At 44.9% G+C, this 19,354-nt stretch overlaps 1 protein-coding gene across 4 annotated transcripts in view; it reads right to left on the reverse strand.

Moving 5' to 3' along the window:
• The window catches only part of LOC142563941 (uncharacterized), a 29,531-nt gene extending 11,482 nt beyond the window's left edge, over positions 1-18,049 (reverse strand). The window contains exons 1-9 of one of the 4 annotated variants that reach the window (XM_075674686.1): positions 17,871-18,049; positions 15,284-15,439; positions 11,618-11,734; positions 9,612-9,755; positions 8,725-8,805; positions 7,990-8,073; positions 7,639-7,758; positions 5,014-5,304; positions 3,718-3,804 (exon numbers count right to left, since the gene is read on the reverse strand). In XM_075674686.1, coding sequence (XP_075530801.1) covers positions 3,718-3,804; positions 5,014-5,304; positions 7,639-7,758; positions 7,990-8,073; positions 8,725-8,805; positions 9,612-9,755; positions 11,618-11,734; positions 15,284-15,439; positions 17,871-17,958 — 1,168 coding nt within the window. In that variant the 5' untranslated portion in view covers positions 17,959-18,049. Of the gene's footprint in view, positions 1-3,717; positions 3,805-5,013; positions 5,317-7,638; positions 7,759-7,989; positions 8,074-8,724; positions 8,806-9,611; positions 9,756-11,617; positions 11,735-15,283; positions 15,440-17,870 lie in introns of all 4 variants that reach the window. The other 3 variants (XM_075674685.1, XM_075674688.1, XM_075674687.1) reach the window with 3 other exon arrangements.
• Positions 18,050-19,354: the final 1,305 nt, after the last annotated feature.

Genomic DNA, 19,354 nt, shown 5'->3' on the forward strand with positions numbered 1-19,354 from the left:
AGGAATAGGCAAGAATCAGATGTATGCGTTAAGAGACAAAGCCGGCAATATCATCACTAATATGGATGAGATCGTTCAAGTGGCTGAGCAGTTCTATAGAGATTTATACAGTACCAGTGGCACCCACGGCGATCATGGAAGAGAGAATAGTCTAGAGAAATTTGAAATCCCACAAGTAACGCCGGAAGAAGTAGAGAAAGCCTTGGGAGCTATGCAAAGTGGGAAGGCAGCTTGGGGAGGATCAGGTAACAGCAGATTTGTTGAAGGATGGTGGACAGATTGTTCTAGAAAAACTGGCCACCCTGTATACGCTGTGCCTCATGACTTCGAGCGTACCGGAATCATGGAAGAACGCTGGCATAATCCTAATACATAAGAAAGGAGACGCCAAAGACTTGAAAAATTATAGACCGATCAGCTTACTGTCAGTTGCCTACAAAGTATTTACTAAGGTAATTGCAAATAGAATCAGCAACACTTTAGACTTCCGTGAACGAAAGGACCAGGCAGGATTCTGTAAAGGCTACTCAACAATCGACCATATTCACACTAGCACTCAGGTGACAGAGAAATGTGCGGAATATAACCAACCCTTGTATGTAGCTTTCATTGATTACTAGAAAGCGTTTGATTCTGTCAAAACCTCAGCAGTCATAGAGGCATTACGGAATCAGGGTGTAGACAAGCCGTATGTAAAAATACTGAAAGATATCTATAGCGGCTCCACAGCCAGCGTAGTCCTCCACAAAGAAAGCAACGAAATCCAACTAAAGAAAGGCGTCAGGCAGGAAGATACGATCTCTCCAATGCTATTCGCAGCGTGTTTACAGGAGGTATTCAGAGACCTGGATCGGGTAGAATTGAGGATAAGAGTTAATGGAGAATTCCTTAGTAACTTGCGATTCGCTGATGATATTGCCTTGCTTAGTAACTCAGGCGACCAATTGCAACGCATGCTCACTGACCTGGAGAGGCAAAGCAGAAGGGTGGGTCTAAAATTTAATCTTCAGAAAACCAAAGTAATCTTTAACAGTCTCGGAAAAGAACAGCAGTTTGCGATAGGTAGCGAGGCACTGGAAGTGGTAAGGGAATACATCTACTTAGGACAGGTAGTGACTGCGGATCCGAATCATGAGGCGGAAATAATCAGAAGAATAAGAATAGGCTGGGGTGCGTTTGGCAGGAATTCTCAGATAATGAGCAGCAGGTTGCCATAATCCCTCAAGGTAAAAATGTGTAACAGCTGTGTCTTACCAGCACTCACCTGTGGGGCAGTAACCTGGAGGCTTACGAAAAGTGTTGTACTTAAATTGAGGACGGCGCAACGAGCTATGGAAAGAAGAATGATAGGTGTAATGTTAAGGGATAAGAAAAGAGAAGATTGGGTGAGGGAACAAACGCGAGTTAATGACATCTTAGTTAAAATCAAGAAAAAGAAATGGGTGGGGGGGGCATGGGCAGCACATGTAATGAGGAGGGAAGATAACCGATGGTCATTAAAGGCTACAGACTGGATTCCAAGGGAAGGGAAGCTTAGCAGGGGGCGGCAGAAAGTTAGGTGGGCGGATGAGATTATTAAGTAGTTTGCAGGGACGACGTGGCCACAATTAGTACATGACCGTGGTAGTTGGAGAAGTATGGGAGAGGCCTTAGCCCTGCAGTGGGCGTAACCAGACTGATGATGATGATGAACAAATATAGCGTTCATGTAGTCATGTGTAACGAACAAACACGTATCGACCGAAGTCGATGCTAAAGAAGATAAAGTCGACCTGCATTTTATATGTATCTAAGAGTACTGAAATCGGAGGAGGGGGTGAGGGGAGAGGCGGCGTTTCAAACATTTTAATGCTGCAGATTTGCATCATTTTCATCATTTTATTGATCATTTCATCATTCATCATTCATCATTTATTTTCATCATATTCATCATATTCATTATTTTATTTCATCATTTGCATATTTTCATCATTTTATTGCCAGACCTTACACTTCTTCGACACGCTCTATTTCTTTCATTCTTGTCAAGTTATGTCATTCGCTTTTTCTTATGCATATGTGCAGTCGAACAGCAAAGTTTACGGACGATGGACTCTCAGTTAACGTTGAATATTCTAACAGCGCGTAACTGTAGCCAGTAAAAGCGTATGTCGCAATGTTGTTCGGAAGTACTAGTAGAGACTGGAAAAGCGAATTCCATGCTGCGTTGTAACGTTGCGCAAATATTCACATTTTTCTGAGATCCCGTGTTCCGTAAATTTTTGTAGTTTACTGTACATACGTCGACATTCTATTCTTTCGTGCCGACTTCGGTTGAAGTGCCTTTCCGTTTATATTATGACCAACAGGTAAGGTGGCATGAACCGAGATAGAGCGAAGTCAATGTACAATCCGGTTATTTTAGACTATATTGGATGCTAATTACGCTTCAGCCTTTAATTTGAGCATTTGTGAGACTAAATATTGGCTTTTGAGTTATTGATACTTCCATTTTGATACCTTTTCCGACTTGCTACGGCATTTTCAATGTAACAAAATTACCGCTTTTATTAAGGAATTATACAAGTGAATAGCAGATTCTCAGGCACACCAAACAAGTATTAGGTCAGCAAAGAGGACCTACTGAAGAATGCTTTTTTGGGCTAGTTTGTATTCCAATATTGAAAGGAGCAGCATGAAAAAACATGCACTCATTGCGAAGGTAGGCGCTGTCTCCGTCTTCCTGGCCTTCGTAATAGGTCTTTTTGTTTCTGCTGCTCAAATCAAGAAGGAAGCCCCTGCCTTCGCGCTGAATGTTTAGCGCTCCGGCCATATGTGCACATTTCATTCCATCTTCACCCCGTAATTTCTGTATCTCACTGCGCGCCCATTCCAATGCGTCGACTGGCACCACCATTCCACTCCCATTCCATTCGGCAGGTTTCAAAGTGTGGAATGATTCCTGCATCATTCAAACTCTATAATTGGTACTCCGCAGCCAGAAAAATGAAAGCTGAACAGGCGGGACGCAAAAACCTGTCTAGAAACGTATGAACGGCTTTCAGGCTAAGCAAAAGGGCGTATTGGAGTTGTCGCTCCTTCACGCACACTCTAATCATGTTCGCTTTCTTGGCACCTTATCTTGTCCTGAAACAATAATCTTCATCAATTGTTCGTGCCTCTCCTTTCTTTAGCCCTGCGCCCGTAACTTCCAGGTAACAACCGGCATGCGCGTTGTCAGGGTGACGTATCATTCTTGACAGGAAAGTAGCAAGTGTAGAGTTTTCAGGAAAGGAAGTGCCAGCAAGACCATTGACGATTATCGTTCGAGGACAACACATGCTCGAAGGTTGTAAACTTCTTAGAGCGCATGCGGAAAGGAGCTATGCATTGGTCGACATAGAATTGCGGTAAAGGCATCCAATGAGTTTTGGCAATGGCGAGCTGAATGAGGTTACTATTCTTGCCACACAAATACACACAGGTTAATGAAGTAATTCCTACGTCGGTATCCACAAATTTCAAGTCAGGTTCGAGCCTTGGCAAACTCTGAAGAGCGAGAGTGAGTGTGGGTTAGCTTGGGAGAGGCCAGCCAACTTCATTTGACCGAGATCCTAATGCGTGACCCAGATCTGAAGGATGTCACTGAAATTGGCTTCATAAAAGGATTTGGTATTATAAGAGCAAAGGTACGAGTCGATCATTTGAGAAACGTCAGGCGCAGACAAGTTCGCTTACCATTCATGTCGAACAAGTCCGAGAGCGAGGTTCTCCTCCGGGATGTCGAAGCACCTCCACTATCTCCTCCACCTCCTCCGCCCTGGCCTGTTATGAGCAAGTGTTGGTTATCTGGTACATGTAAGGGTCGTGAACAAGAGCTCGATAAGCTATGCACATATACTTGAGGGAGGTTCAAGTTTTGTGGCCATGGACACGGGGATAAAACATTGAAGCTTTCAACTGCAGAATTACCAATCATTCTAAATAACATCGCAGAATGTCAAGCTCACAGGCCTTTCAATCGTCGTCGCCCCACTGAAGTCATTCATCACACTGTTTACGGCCGACTCAAAAGATGTCAGATCATCGGCCACAACGCCTCAACAAAACCTTTCTTTTCTTCATTTTCCTCGTTTACGTCCCCAAAAGGGGTGGAGGCTGTATAGTGGTGACATCTATACGGTGTGTAAGTACACAAATTTTGCTAGGAAATACTTTTCTACTTATTATTCTAAAATGCGCGTCTGAATGTCAGTGAATAATTCATAGTTACCATCAATTATTACTGAGACCTCTCAAGGCTATTCTTGTCTAAAGATCAAAATAAAAGCGAAGCGTGAATTTCCCGAATTTAAACTTAGCCATGTCACTGCACGCATGATGAACACTATGAACTGCTCTTGAAAAGAGGCGACTGTATGCTATATTTTCTATGCACTATCTAGGGGCAGGCTGGTCTGCTGCTACATTCGCATTTTGCCTTATACAAGTTAGCTGACCATACCTTGAAAGTACCCAGTAGGATAAAAGGAATTTGACATTAATTCACCAGCATTCGCATGCTGGTGGGCTAAAAAATATTAGTACAGGATTACAGCGAATGGACATGCTCATGTGTACACATTTCTCTGCACTCTACACTGCATTCTACTACTTCGCCTACTGATGCTGAAAGTAAGACAATCATCTGTCAATCTAGTCAGATATTTGAATCTTCTCATCAAGATAATGAACATTATCATGAGTTAGCATTTCAGCATAGGTAATTTTGTTTGCTCTTCACTTCTCTCTTACTTTTAAAATCAAATGCGCTTTCAGTGTTACCCAGATCAAAATCAAATAGGTGTTGAGTGACACTCATGACGATTAGTTCCCTTTCCTGCCATTTTTTAACTTGAACGGCGGCAGGTTTCTGCCGATAATGAAGCTTAACGCTTCCCTGCGATAATATTGGCATACACCCATTGCGGGTTCCATGACACACTGAAGTATGTAACAGGAAGTTTGCGCTCAGTTTCTCTACAAAATTCTCACCTGCCTCTTCCGAATTTTCTTCGCTGCTGCCTCTTGACGTTTCTGGCTGCAGTTCTCGCGTTCTTTGCGATGGTCGTGCCCGCGCCGGCATGGTGGCACCGCCATAACCACCATAACCGCGATCTGAAGCGGTTCCACTGAAGACACCTCCATCACCGCCAAAACCGCCACCTCCAAAGTTGCCACCAGCTCCGCTGAATCCACCCGAGGGCTGTGCATTCGAAGGTGGCCCTTCTCTGTCGACGTCACCCCCTGGACCTCCTTGTGGGCCTCTTGATAATTCGCCATATCCTGTAAAGGTATCTTGAGTGTAGATAGATAGGTTCGACATCTAAAAGTAAAATCTCTTGCCTCAATTTCAGAAAAAGAATGATAATAAGCCGCATGTGCGCCCATCTCATTTTTCCCCGCTATCACGCTGCTGCGCCTCCACATTGTTGCAAGTACGATTGTCAGGTTTCATTGAAGTGATGAACCTTAAAATGCATATAGAGTTTGCGCCGCAATCTTTTCATGCAATGTGGTGCCATATTTGACAGCGACAGTATTTCACATGGCATATAGTCGCTCACACATATGGGAAACCTAGCAACAATGGGAACACTTCTCACATTCGTAGGTTTGTGTCACTCATGCCGGTATACTTCGCGAGCACTTCTAGCAGCAGCTATGCATGTTCGCAGCAGTAGCATATTCTGTAGTCCTTAATTTTTATGAGATAACCGCCTGTAAATTATGGCAGTTGAGAAACAAAATATTGAAAGGCATTTCTGGCATCACGTGCATCACGAAAAATGTTTCGCAGGTGATCTTATTGCATCTGGGCTACTGATAATTATAAAATGTCTAGAATTCACACCTTCAAGCGAGTGTTTCAGAGTTAAGTCTTTTCTATTGTCATTTAACTTTTTCATTAAACTATTACCATTTAATGAGCTTTGTCTTCGAGGCATCTATTCACACCATAACCTGCAGGTACTTGTTAAACATAATACGAATTGTTCTTTTGTGCGTCATCCTTGCTTAACATAACTGCTCGTAATGTATCAATATGAACAACAATTGTGCGGTAAATGCAGACATTAATCGAATTTATTAATGTCGTGTCTTACTCGAATGTAATATGCCTTTTGAGCGTAACATACGTTCTTGATCAATACATCGAGATAACTGCAATGAAGTGTTCACCACTGCAAACACTTTGATAACATAATGAAGCAGGAACTGACTGGCAAGTTTGCATTCGTCATTTTGAAAACAGCACAAAGGAAGACTATGAGCAACCAGTTCCAGTTGTAACACTAGCCACAAAAGTAAGTGTAAGAAGGTGTCTGAGTGTAGGAAGTCTTTCGCTATATGTTGGAAATTTGCTCTAAGAGGGCTTCTTTAATTTAGGCTTAATTTTTGTGCGCATAAATAAAAACAAATATGCCAGCGTCAATGCAACGGACATAGTCACAGCAGGCCTAGGTCAGCAAAATAAATAAAGCTCGCTCATGCTCAGTCATAAAATAAATATTTAGCTTAAGGCTCACCCGGACTGACAAAATCACGCACAGCCTTGCTTACTCAGACGCGCCAAAAATGAAATGCCGCCGTTCTCACTCGAAAACAGTCTCACCAAAATTGAACACATGCATTCTCATTTAGCTCGTGCGATGACTAAACCCTACTATATTAATTTCACTCAAATGGACAAGATCAGCGGTTCAGGCTCACGTAATCAGGAGCTCAGACTCAATGGCGTGGACAGAATAGAACGTTCCGACTCATTGAGAGTGCTCACTTCATTTGTACTCGTCGTATCACAACTTACAGTGGTTCAGAATGAGCAGCGCACAGTAATTGTAGCCGCTAGACATGTAATGGTAGATGTACATCTAATAGCGTGAAACCATTGGCTCGTTTCAGGTGCAGCATATAGATGCTTCTGTCTTCATGCGCGTGAGTTTAGAGGGCAGCGCTATAGAGGGCCCACTCTGCCATATTTTTAAATACTTTATACCGTTTAAATTATACTTAGCTGCTGTATAATGGTATTCGAACGAATTCAATGCATAGCCAACATGTCCAGACTAAAAGCGAGCACCTTGCGTCTGTGAAATTTGATAAAACGGATACCAACCTCTTCTTCACGTTGAATCAATCAGGTTTATTGGCTCCTGTTGCAACTTACCCCACTTTTACGTACACAAGTTGGGCAAGATTAGCTCCGAATTATCGGTGTCTCGTCTACTTATGCCCGCTTCGGCACGTCTGCTCTCATTCGGCGCCCCGCTGACATTGAGTCGAATCACGTGGGCTCCCTCAAACCAGGACTGACGCGTCGCCCTATGCCTGATTAAATCTGGTTGATTCGAATAAGGAGTGAGATGTGCAACTTACTCGGACAAAGAAAGCGCACCTCACTTGGCCCGCCCATGTCACAGCGAGCTTCTCACCAAAATTTGCCGCTGCATAAGCAGGCAGGTGATTGCACTCATGCATTACCTCGTTTCAAAGGTATCAGTGCTTTTAACTTACTGATCTTATTCAGCCCACCTGCAGGCCTTATTTTCGATGTTCATTAGGAATCAAAAATAGCTCAGAACAATTTGATAATCCATAATTTGGACCGTTACCAACCTTCAAAATTTCCGCCGCTTGAGCCGAACGATGAGCCACGAAAGCCTGCGCCAAAGTTCGGCGACACACCTCCACCGTCTCTACCTCGTTCACGGTTGATGTTGCTAGACTCCAGGGAGCCTACAAAATCAGTGCAAGTGAAATGTTTATGTAGACAACAGGATTAAGACCTCTCCCAGAGACCTACAATTAAGCATATCTCGCGTTGGGTGAGATATGAGTTTGGTGAGAATTTACTGCAAATTTCGTAATCTATTCTCGCACGTACATGCACAACCTATATCTATGCTTTTACATGATCGAAGACAGCTCATGGCAACGTCCTGTTTCATAAGTATTATAGCTACAAACCTTCAAAATTACCTCCGCCTGACCCGAAGGACGAGCCACCAAAGCCCGCACCGAGATTAGATGATGGACCTCCACCGTTTCCACCTGCACAAGAGGCATCAGTGATCTTGTTGATTATGTTGTAATTAAGACTATGTTGTTGTTAATTGATCTTGTTGTACGTCAAGAGGTTTCCTTCATGCTTTAAAGCTGCAAAATTTTGTTTTCCCCCAAAATATTTATGAGCTACAGATGGACAGTTATCCCTCTCATATGTCGTCTGGCTGCTTGTGAGTGCAAATTTTCTTCTCATGTTCACTCATTGGCACATATTTCATTTGTCACGCTGTTACTCAATAAACGTATGTCATAGCAACATCCTAGTCGATACGTACGGCAGCCACCAAACTTCAAAACCAACCCCACCTGATCCCAATGGTCAGACGCCGGAGCCTATGCCAAGGCTAGGCGACAAGCCGCCTTGGCCTCCACCTACACCAGCTGTGCTGTACAGGCTGTTGGACGTAGCGAGAGTCGCATCATCAGCAATAGCAGCATAATCACTCCATCGCACTTCAAAGGTCTCTCTCAGACATGTAGAATGATCTGTATTTTACATCAGCCCACTCAGTCCTCTGGCTTCAAATTTTCTAAATGTATATTCGTACCCGCATACGCACTGTAATTTCTATGTTGTTATATATGTGAAAATAAAATGTAGCAAGCTCCTAATACATGAATGAGATCGACACCAACCTTCAAAACTGCGACTGCCAGATCGAAATGAACCACCCGAGCCTAGGCCAAGGCCACCGAAACCACCTCCGTCACCCCCACCTGCACAAGCATTGACTTTGGTGTAGATCACGAAGCCTCGTAGAGGATCACAGTGGGACCACCCGCTTGGCTCCATAACACGACAGAGAACTTGTTCACCGTACAAATATCACTAGAAGAAACAGGATATTGGGCGAGCTTATTCGTTATATCGAATCAATAATAGAGGCCAAAAAGTAACACGGGCACCAATACCACTAGTGCCTACCAACTCGTGAGCGACTTGAGATAAAATTAAAGCGGCAGCTCAGTGTGGCACTAGTGCATAAATACACAAAACCAGGGGTGATTAAAAAGAAATTCAGATGGTCCTTGTCAAAGTACCTTTTCAAATTAACCTTTCAGCAACCACCTTTTGCCGTTCTTCATGTTGACAGATTTGCCACTAACGCATTCGCAATCTGTCAACTAAAAAAAAAATTAACTTGCCTGTAAGGTAAATTGACAAAGTCATTACTACTGATCAAAAAGCAGATGAGCTTCCGTTTCTATTTTTGATGACGCCTGGAGGGTCATCAAAAGGGCGTGTTTTCGTACATGTGCAGACCTTCAACTATGTTTGTATTGCTTCCTCAAATGCAGCAGCTGATAGTGCGAACCTGTGCTGTTCCCTGACTTTTGCGTCTGCCTTCGAACTTTTCTATTGTATTGCATACAAATATACCTAAAGAAGTCAGCCTACTCTATTCTCCGGCTGCAAATTCCCCAATTTCATACATCACTGGCCTTGTAGTCTTTTTTGCATGCTGTTCCTTGATCGAAAAGATTATAGCAGCATGCTAATCCATATAGTAACAGCTACCAACCTTCAAAGTTAACGTTGCCCAAATCCAACGCAGAACCAGCCGGGCCTAGGCCGAGGCTAGCTAACGCATTTCCATCTCCATCATTTCCGCCTCCACCTTCGCCTCCGCCTCCACCATCGTTGAGATTGTTAGAGGTCAACCTGCCTGCAATACCATACGTAGCAGAAACATATTCGTTCAATAGTAGGGAGACGGCATTATCCAATGATGTGCCCTTTATAATGTGCCTGTTGGCTCTAACCTGTGCCTACAAATTTCCTATCGCGTATTCACCAATTGGAGTACACTGTACTTTTGACAATTTTAATGGTTGAAAAGAATACACTGTTCCATCCACAAGAGTCGTTTATTGACCTAAAATCCTGGTGGTTAAGACCTGGTTGTGGCTTGCTGAACGTCGTTTCCCTCTCATTTTGTGTTACGCTTTCTCTCGGTCTTGGTATGTCTTAAACAGAAAGGTCACATGGTACTCTCGCAATATAGTAACCTGCTAATTCATATATATTTTGCAACAGCTCTGTGACACAAAGAAAACAATAAAAATGTGCACCAAGGTACTCGCTTGCAGTTGAAAGTTGATCTTGTATGGACATCCTTAGATGTGGATCTTCCTGATGCCACAAAACGCTTTGCTGTGGCAGTTCTTAAGTACTCTGGCGCTACTTTCTCGTGACGAATTTCCTCTTGTATGCATAGATTTTACACACCAGAGCAGCAGTGCTGGAAGCAGTATATAAACGCGATCTTAAAGTGACGCCCTCAGCCAACTAACAAAAAACAAGATAAAGCGTTGCCTTAAGTTGCTCACATCTCCAAAGCTATATTTTGCCACAATATTTGACAGAGCACGGTTTTGATGTTCAGGTGTGCGAGAACGCGCTTCCCATCACTACTTCATTAGTTACGTGCTTCATTCATTTTTTAAGTTAGTTCAATTGAAATACGAGCATGAAAACTGCGAAGGCCTTCAAAACATGTTCTGCCATTTTCCTTGCTTTGATGCGATCAAACCTTCTTTTGCACAAGCCATTGTTGCACGAAACACGGCGGGTTCCAAAAGATCCCGCCACTCAGCTCGCCAGGCAACTGCTGCTGTGCCGAAGTCCACCAGACACCGGGTGTCTGGCATCACGTTTCCTTCTGATCACTTCCAGTGATACCTGATATTCTCTCAGTCGCCCACAGCTTTGCACTCTGACGAGGCCTTCCCCGGTGTCTGCGCATCAGTTTCGGTGGAGCCCGAATTTGCTAGTCTCGTAAAAACCTCAACTAAATAGTACTGAAATGCATGAGACGTACCAAAGAATACTTGGGGCAAAATACACTTTGTGCACACTACAAAGAAACAAAGAAACACAACACTGCAACTGGACGAAGTGTGCCGCCGGTGGCTTTCCAGGCACTGCACCATCACTGCTAAAGAAATGAGGCCGATGGGAAACCATCGGCTTTAGTCGGCGCACAGAGATAACGTTAGCTTGACATTTCCTGTTCCTTCCTTCTAGTAGGGGTCCACAAACACAGCTTTTACGCAAGAATGCTAGTGCACAAAGAACAACCGTTAGCGAGACGCTCGCGCCAGCAGCGGAAAGCAGAACGCTGTCCGGGGTTCCGCCACCAAGCCTGTTGACTGCGTCCACTTCTGTTCTCCATCTTTTTGCATGCAAGCGGACTCCGTGTCTCGATAAAACCGAATTCAGCGCAGTTCCAGCGCGTCTCCGCGTTGAAAGTAGTCATTGTTCTTATTGTCCCAGTTCTGATTACCCGGCTGGTAGTCACGTTGCCCTAAAGCCTAGATTAAGACTTGAGTGCTGCTGGTGCTAAAAAAATTATAGTCATTGTGTTGTAAGACGCTGGTACACCACTTGAGACGTCTCCTTTGAACTTTTGTGAATGGCGCACATTTTTCGAGCTTTAGTGAACTGCGCATTGCAAAAAAATTGATTGTTTGTTGAATCGGGACGTGCTTCCACGAACTAGACATTAAGCCTGTAGTCATTTCAAACCTCCAAAGGTGCCGCTCCCCATGTTGCCTGCAGGACCACCACCGTTCAGGAGTGGGCCCACTCTTCTGAGTCCCATAATTCCGGAATCACCGCCGCCACTGCTGGACATACGAAATTCTGGAAGCAAAGGCGAAAATAGTTCAGTAGAAGTGGTTAAAATGTGTGTTTCATAAAGGCTTAGAGACATCGAGCAGGTAGTACGAATTGCTTAAAAAAACTGAAGCCCGACCATTGCTTATGAGCATGTGTGCACTATACACGGACGTCATCAGGACGATCATGTTGTGAAATCAGCTTGGCAAAAAGTTGCGCTTGTACTGTGTTACGCTTTCACGCACAGCGTAACCAGTGAACAGAACAACAATATGGTCTACGGGACGTAGCTGGAAGATTCTCATTTTAGACAGTGGCCCTTCCAGCTCCATTGCGTTTTTGGGCTATGAAAGCATTTGCAATTCCCAAATTGACACATCTTTATTAAACTTAAATTGTAGGATTGCAATAGATTTTTTCCCGACGCACCTTGCGTAATTATTGTGCAGCATGCATTCTGGCTATGTCACAAAAGAGGCTTTCGGCAAACTGTGCAAACATTACGCGCACGTACCCTGCCTGTTTCGCATTGAGACTTACTGTCGTTGACGACCCGGCGCGGACATATTAAAGCGATATTCGTAACCCAAATATCCAGGAAACGTGAATGATACGAACTGTTTTGTAATTGGCATCGCTGTACAGCAAATAAATTTTATCGGTGCACTCACTTATTTATCTGAAAGTTCGGTTTAGGGAAAGTTCAGGGGAAGAATTTTAATGCACTATTTTAAGCGTGTAACACACTGGCAGGAAGCTTGCCGCATTGGTGTGACACGCGTCAGCACCGTCAAGCGGCTAGCTGCGTCGCGCTGGCTACAACATTAGAGATATTTCGCGTGTCCAGTATTCCGTTAAACGCAATGAAACTGGCGATTTGGCCGGAGGGGCGGAGGGGCAAACTTGAATGGCCTGCATGGTGCAGCCACCTGGTGGCACAAACCTCAACCAAACAAACACATCGCTAATATTGCTTTAATCAAGTGCATTCTACTTTGCCGCGGGTGTAAAGTTTCGACAGGCGCGTAATAATGCTGCTGTGGAAAATTTGCACCAGCAGCAAAGTAATAAACACTTCGTTACTGCAATATCACCTCTGTTTGTCTGGTTGATCTCTGCGCCACCAGGTGGCTGCCCCGTGCGGGCAGTTGACGAGTGCACCTCCGCTCATCCGGTAAAACGGCCAGTGCGCATGCGTTTACCGGAATACTGCAGACGCTGCAACTCTTTATTCTAGATTTTGCCGTTGCACGTGGCAGGAGTAGAGGCCACTGGCGCACGCGCTGTCCGAGCTCTTTTGTCATCAGCTGCTCTCACTGGGGTGGCTCGGCTTCCTCAAAATCCTCTCCGGCCAAAAGAGCTGCACGCGAAGGGAACGTCAAGGCACCCTCACTCTCCGACTTTCCACGAGTGTGCTGCTAAGACGACACCTGAGCAATTCGCTCATTGGTGCTTTGCTTGAGCGTCAGCACTGAAAGTAGCACTCGGGTTTATTCGCCTGGTGGCACAATAACCAGGCGCCTTTGCGCGAAAAGCTGTCGCAAACGGCAACCACAGAGCGCCAAGCGACAGGCGGTGAAGTGCCACAGCGGTACTGTGTTCGTACCCTTACAAGACTTTGCGACATAGTCTATCAGTGCATATAGTTGCGTGAATCGCGATTGTTGCTATAGGTGTTGCACTGACGCAAATGACGCAAATGCAATACCTACGTGGCTGTTAGCCGCGGCGGGCTATCAAACTATCTCATAAGAAAACTTTCTAAATATTTATCAAAATAAAAGTATCACCAATCAGCATGACAACTGAAAGGACAGTTATTCTGTTCCTAAACTGTCACCCGTTTAGCAGCATGCATATTCTAAATTTATTCGTACTGCGGCAGCATGCATAAGAGCTTACAAGCTTTCTTTACATGGTGAAGGTGCGTTTGAACGGAATTTACTGAGCGCAAAAACCAAAGCAAATATACCTCTAGTAAAGAGGGAAAACAGCGCTTTTTCACTCCCTGCGTCTTTCCTTGGTTTATTAAATGCGAAGCATTTTCTTTTTTGCCTAGTTGGAGCCAAGTTCAAACTCTAGGCCGTCCAAGGTCACTGAGTGTGTCGCCGATGCGCGCGCTGTCCCACGCGCCTGCTCACACACGGCTACTCGCTTGGCGCATCCTTCTCCACTCGCCGGTACGGGTATGTTCGTCAAAAATAGACGTGCTTCCGCTGCTCTAGCAGCGCTATGTTGCGCGTAGGCCAGTACTTGCAGATACAACAATGGGCCCTCAAAAGTATGAAGCGGAAGATCAGCATCAGAGCGCGAAGCCTCTGCAGAGACTACTGAGTTATACGATGCGTACCGAAGCGGCGAGGAAGGAGGCAAAGCGACGAGCTGGTGAGATACACGTGACCATGCGCGCGAGCAGCAGCAGCGACGCCAGTTTGACGAACAGCACTACGCCGAGCGAGCGGCAGCTGATCAGGCCACAGAGACCAAGCGCCACCGATTGGAGTACAACCACATGCGGGACGCAAATGCGCAAACAAGCACTTTGCCGAAAACGAATTTTGTGCGGAATGTAGGATCTGTGATCGCCTCTGGTTCCGGTCGTATATAGCCGGGTGTCGCGGCCCACGCTAATGTGGCGGTCCTCGAGTGAGTGTTTCCCCGCGAGGACGTGGGTTTGTTCGGGCTTTGCGCCATGCGCAGAGGAGAAAAGACTTAGCATTCACTCGGAAAATAATCGATGATGGTTTCTGCTGTACGTTTTTTTACGGGTGAGGGTAGACCGTCCATCTGTGAAATCGGCGAGATTATGTTTGAAGCCGCCAGGGAAGGGAACGCCGGAGGAGAAATGCACAAGGAGGGGGAGAATAGAATCGTCGCATTCGCCCCCTTTGCGTTTGTGCTTCAACGTCGCGGTGCTCGCTATGCATTTTCGCGGCGTCTCTTCTTTGCATCTGTAGCACTTGCGCTTACTTTCTGGCACGCCAGGCACCGCACCCTCGAGAACAATGTAGCGTCCGCGACCACTTTGGCGCCTTTTGCGTTTCAGCTTCGGCGCCATGGTGTTTACTGTGCATGTTGGGGGCGTCCATATGCTTGCGCGTAACCCGCGTTTACGAAATGAAACTTCACTATAACAATTTAGTTCACACTCGGTAAACCGTATCCATATAGAAGGGCAGCACAGACCATCTTTCTTTTTTTTCAAATTAGCAGGCTTTGTTGAAGTAGGAAGCGGAATGAAGTACCCGCGGCAGTTTCATGCATTGCAGGACTAACCGTATGAACGCAGGTAAGTGTCTAGCATTGTAGGAATAGGATTTTTCCTGAAAATAATTGTAAAGAATTCAACATTTGGAAGAATGCAATCGATTATTGCATTTTTTTCATCTAAAGAAAGTAGTGTTAAAACCACGTGAGAGAAAACCTGTCACTGTCTTGTTTGGGCTGTCACGTCTCTCTGTCACTAAGTGCTAAACGATTGCGTTCCAGTGACCTGAAACTATTTACATAAACTACTAAACACTTCAGTAATGAGTCTCACGTGCGAATGCTTCTTTTTTAAATGTTACTTACCAGAATCCCCAGATGAGCTTTCACCGTTCAACTCAGAAAATCCCCTACCTCTGGTCATAGGTTCATTCATGCCACCAGACATGGGTCCTGGTCCACCCATCGGTTCGTTCGCAGGTCTAACACCGAAGCCAAGAATCTCTATTTCTCCGCTTGCGACTGCGTCGAAGGAAAGAAATAAATAAACCAAATTGAAGAGCACATATATCGTGCGATCGTATGTTTCTGCACGTACATATGTGACTTTTTGATTGTATTTGTATATGTATTTCGATTGTTAGCTGTTTCAGTGCTCAAAAAGATGTGTTGCTGTCTTGAATCGTGCGTAGATAATTCAGTTTGAAACCTCCAAAAATATTGAGAAAATCAGGCTTCGCGAAGATTAAGAGCTTTAACTTAGCTTCAATACCTACAACATTTAACGTACCGCAGCGTTCGCGCTTGTAGTGAAATCTTAGAGCTTTAATAAAACACTTTGGGTAGCCTAATTTTGATTCCTGATGGCTTGTAAAGCGTGGCGCAGTGCAGTACACTTTTGCTTGTGGGCCTTACTTTTTCTGTATGTATGTGTGTGTGTTCGTGTGTCGGTTGTCCATAGCTTGTAAAGCTTCTTATGATTGGGGGTTCAATCCCATCGCTCCTGATCCGTTGTCAAGATTGGAGTCGGGCATGAATTAGAAGGTAGCTGGCCCATGCCGTCGTCCAACTTATCCACGCTGAGGACGTTGATGAAGGGAAGGACTGCTTCTCATCGAGAACGAGGAATATGGGTTTATATACAGTATTTATATCAGTCTAACATGACTGTTTGAGAAAGTACGTCAGTATAACATGACTCCTTGAGAGAGAGTGTACTGAGCAGCCGCACAAGAGCGGTTTTTAAACATTCGGTCCTCCCCCGATACCCAGGTGACGGAAACGGCCGTCTGATCACCGTAGGCGAGTTGACCAGGCACCGCAGGGGAGACGACCCGGCACCGTAGGGGCATTTATTCCCCGAACTGCAGCGCGCCCGCCGGTTGCCTATTGTCTGGCGTCTTGGTCGGCGCGTGGGAGGGGGTGTGAGTAGACGTTCCCGCGGCTCAGTAACAATAGCTGGTCCGTCGAGCCCGTTTACTTACAATAGCGACTTCATCAAACTCGGCTCCAGCGACAGAGAGTCGAGGACGCACGTATTGTTGTTCACACACAGTCGACTTAGTCACGCCGTGGCTAGAGGTGTGCGGTGACGCTCCCGGAATGTTGCCTCCACAGTCGCAACTGGTTGGCAAAACTTGCACTGCAGCTGGCTGTTCTTAACAAGGTATAATAAGCTTGATTTAGACGCCATCGTGAAATATGCTTTTCCACTGCTCCTGTGCCGCAAACGCGGTGCCACTTTGTCATCCACATATGAGCCCACAGCGATGTCACGTAAAATTTATACACTACATGTCGTGCCCAAGAAATTCTCATAAATGTTCTCAGCATTTTATCACTAGCTCTTCTACATCACAAGGACCAAGCAGAAGCGCACTCATTGGCAGCTATTCTTTTTTTATAAATCGCTCGAAACTCGTGGTTTGTAAGCCGCTGCTCCCCTAGCCCACAGTTAGGCTTAGCTGCTGCGTGTGTGCTTGACTTCGCGTGGCAGCGCTGGAACAAAAATAGCGTAACGAATTCACAGCTATAGCTGATGTGAGGTTCTGGAACATTCAGCTGCCTTTCTACGTGATAAACAGTGCAGCTGGTTGGCATGATAGCAACGGAGAGAGAAGCCCCGTTTCTAGCAAAACACACCATGTAAGCTTTGAAAGCACATGTGCCTGAATTGATCATTGAAAATCTCAAGCTGCTAAGAGTCGTTTAAAAAAGAAAGGCGTCATTTCGCATCAATCTGTCGCTTCGGGTCTTAAGGACATTTTAATTCTTGCGACTTGCTCAAATCGCCGTGATTCTCGCGAAATGATCAGAGAGGTTAATAGTTGCCTACATAGAAATTGTTTTGAATAACGAGTTTCGTTGAATCAGCACGTACAATTGACTTTTTTCTTACTTAAGATATAAAAATTACCTTTCAATAATAGATGCTATCTTCTAGGCAGAAATTTCAATGCACCCTCAAAAAATTTATGTAAAAAAGCATTTTCTTAGTCTTTGTTGCCAAGGCGCAAGAACAACAGTTCACACTGGCGAAATCTCCATCAGCGGGTGTGGCTACATGACCAAAATAAATATAGACACAGTTTTACAGCGTGCCTGATTTAGATGACCTCCCTAATTGGCAGTTGTTGCAGATTTCGCACCAAATTTAATAAAATCATGAACCGCGTTCATTTTCACGTACGTTGATACCCTCATCTAGCATTTCTCAGAGTTCGCTCGATATTTCACGAAAGAAAACCGATTTCTGAAGCGCATTACATGTACAACTTCACCAAAATACTGGCTTTGGGCAAAAACCTAAATATAAACATGCGCGCGTACAAAAAGATCGATTTCGAGAATTATGCCTTGCGCAGTGGTTTCAGAAAATATACAGCCCACGGCGGCACGTTAGTACTTTAACTGTAGGCGTGAAATCGAATTCGCGCGCACATGCAGCACTTACCATAACAATGTCTTGTCAAAGATATCGTCAAAAACACAAAAGCGCACAGAGCTGAGGATTTTATCATTTCGTCCGGGGCTAGTTGCATCGTGAAGCCTCATGCAACGGGAGCGGACCCTCTGTTGCAGGCCTAGCAGGCACTCCTTTGTGCAGAACGCTGTGTGTTGACGCATGAAGGGCAGGCCTGAGCACTCCCTTCACAATGTCTAGCGCCAGCCAAGGTCAACCATGTCTTCGCTCCCTATTGTCATCATCAAAACGAGCCGCAGGAAAGAAATGGACTCCTTCCGACTGAGAAAACACATACCTGCATCTTTGATGATTCTGCTCAACACGCAAGGCGCAGTGCCTGTTTCTTGGTGGCAAAACTTTCAGACTCGAATGGCTGTTCAGCACAAGCTGTATAAGAGCAACCTATGTGTTGTGTACATTGGGCCGACGTTACGCTGTCATTATAAGTATCTCAGAGGAAATTTGAGTAAAAAAACCCGCCGACAATCATAAAATCAGCTCTTTCTTCGATAGTGAGAGCTTGCATGTCGTGGTGAGAATTCCTTCACAGGAACTTTTATTTATAGCTATCCCATTACCACTTCGATAGTTGCGTGTTCCGACTAACTGAGCAATCTACGACACATTTTTATGAATTTCACAGTTCTATACTTCCGGCAGGTTGATGAAAACCACCTGCGCAACAATTACCGCGCCAACATATCTTCGCTATCTGTTGTGAATAGGAATAGACCTGTGGTACACGATTTCATAATGTCAATCAAAACTGCATCAGTTGTCAGCGTGGTTATTTAAAAGTTATTTTCACTTAGTATTAGGCACACTGGTTTTGGCGTGTAGTGTCTAATCAGAACCACACTTTATGTTTTGTATGGAGGAGTTTCTCACGCAATAAAATTATTTAAAACTAGGGCCCTATTCCAAAATCTTTTCTTTCATAAGTGATCTTCACCACTGGCCGGTTGCCTTCACTAATAATGGGCCCAGCATCAGGATTGGCTGGAATTTTCTCTTACAAATAATTCTAGCCTACGAGCGCCACGTACATTTCCCCTGGGATTCACGCACGCGTACGCACACATTGCATAAAAAATATGACAACGTAGCCATTGCTTAAAGTATAAAATGGCACGCATAAAATTCCCACTGGTAATAAGATCAACAAAAATGAAAGATGACCATATTGGGCTCCTTTAGTTTGATCTCGGTTAATTCGACTCATCTCCTAATCGGAACACGCTAGAACGTCCCGGCGAGGAACCACACATTGGCGCGGAAAACTAACTCATTTAGCCGGAATACGAAGTCCGCCGGCATCCCCTGCATACATGCATGCGCCGTCTACTGAAACCTTGAAAACAAAATTTAGCAAATGGCGCTACGCCTCCCCCGAAGGGATGGTGGTGATGACGGCAGTCTGTCCTACATTGATTATGACAATATTCGCTGTGCATTGGGCGATGCCTCCTTTG

The sequence above is a fragment of the Dermacentor variabilis genome, chromosome 11 (genome assembly GCF_050947875.1).
Source record: "Dermacentor variabilis isolate Ectoservices chromosome 11, ASM5094787v1, whole genome shotgun sequence".
Lineage (NCBI taxonomy): Eukaryota > Metazoa > Arthropoda > Arachnida > Ixodida > Ixodidae > Dermacentor > Dermacentor variabilis.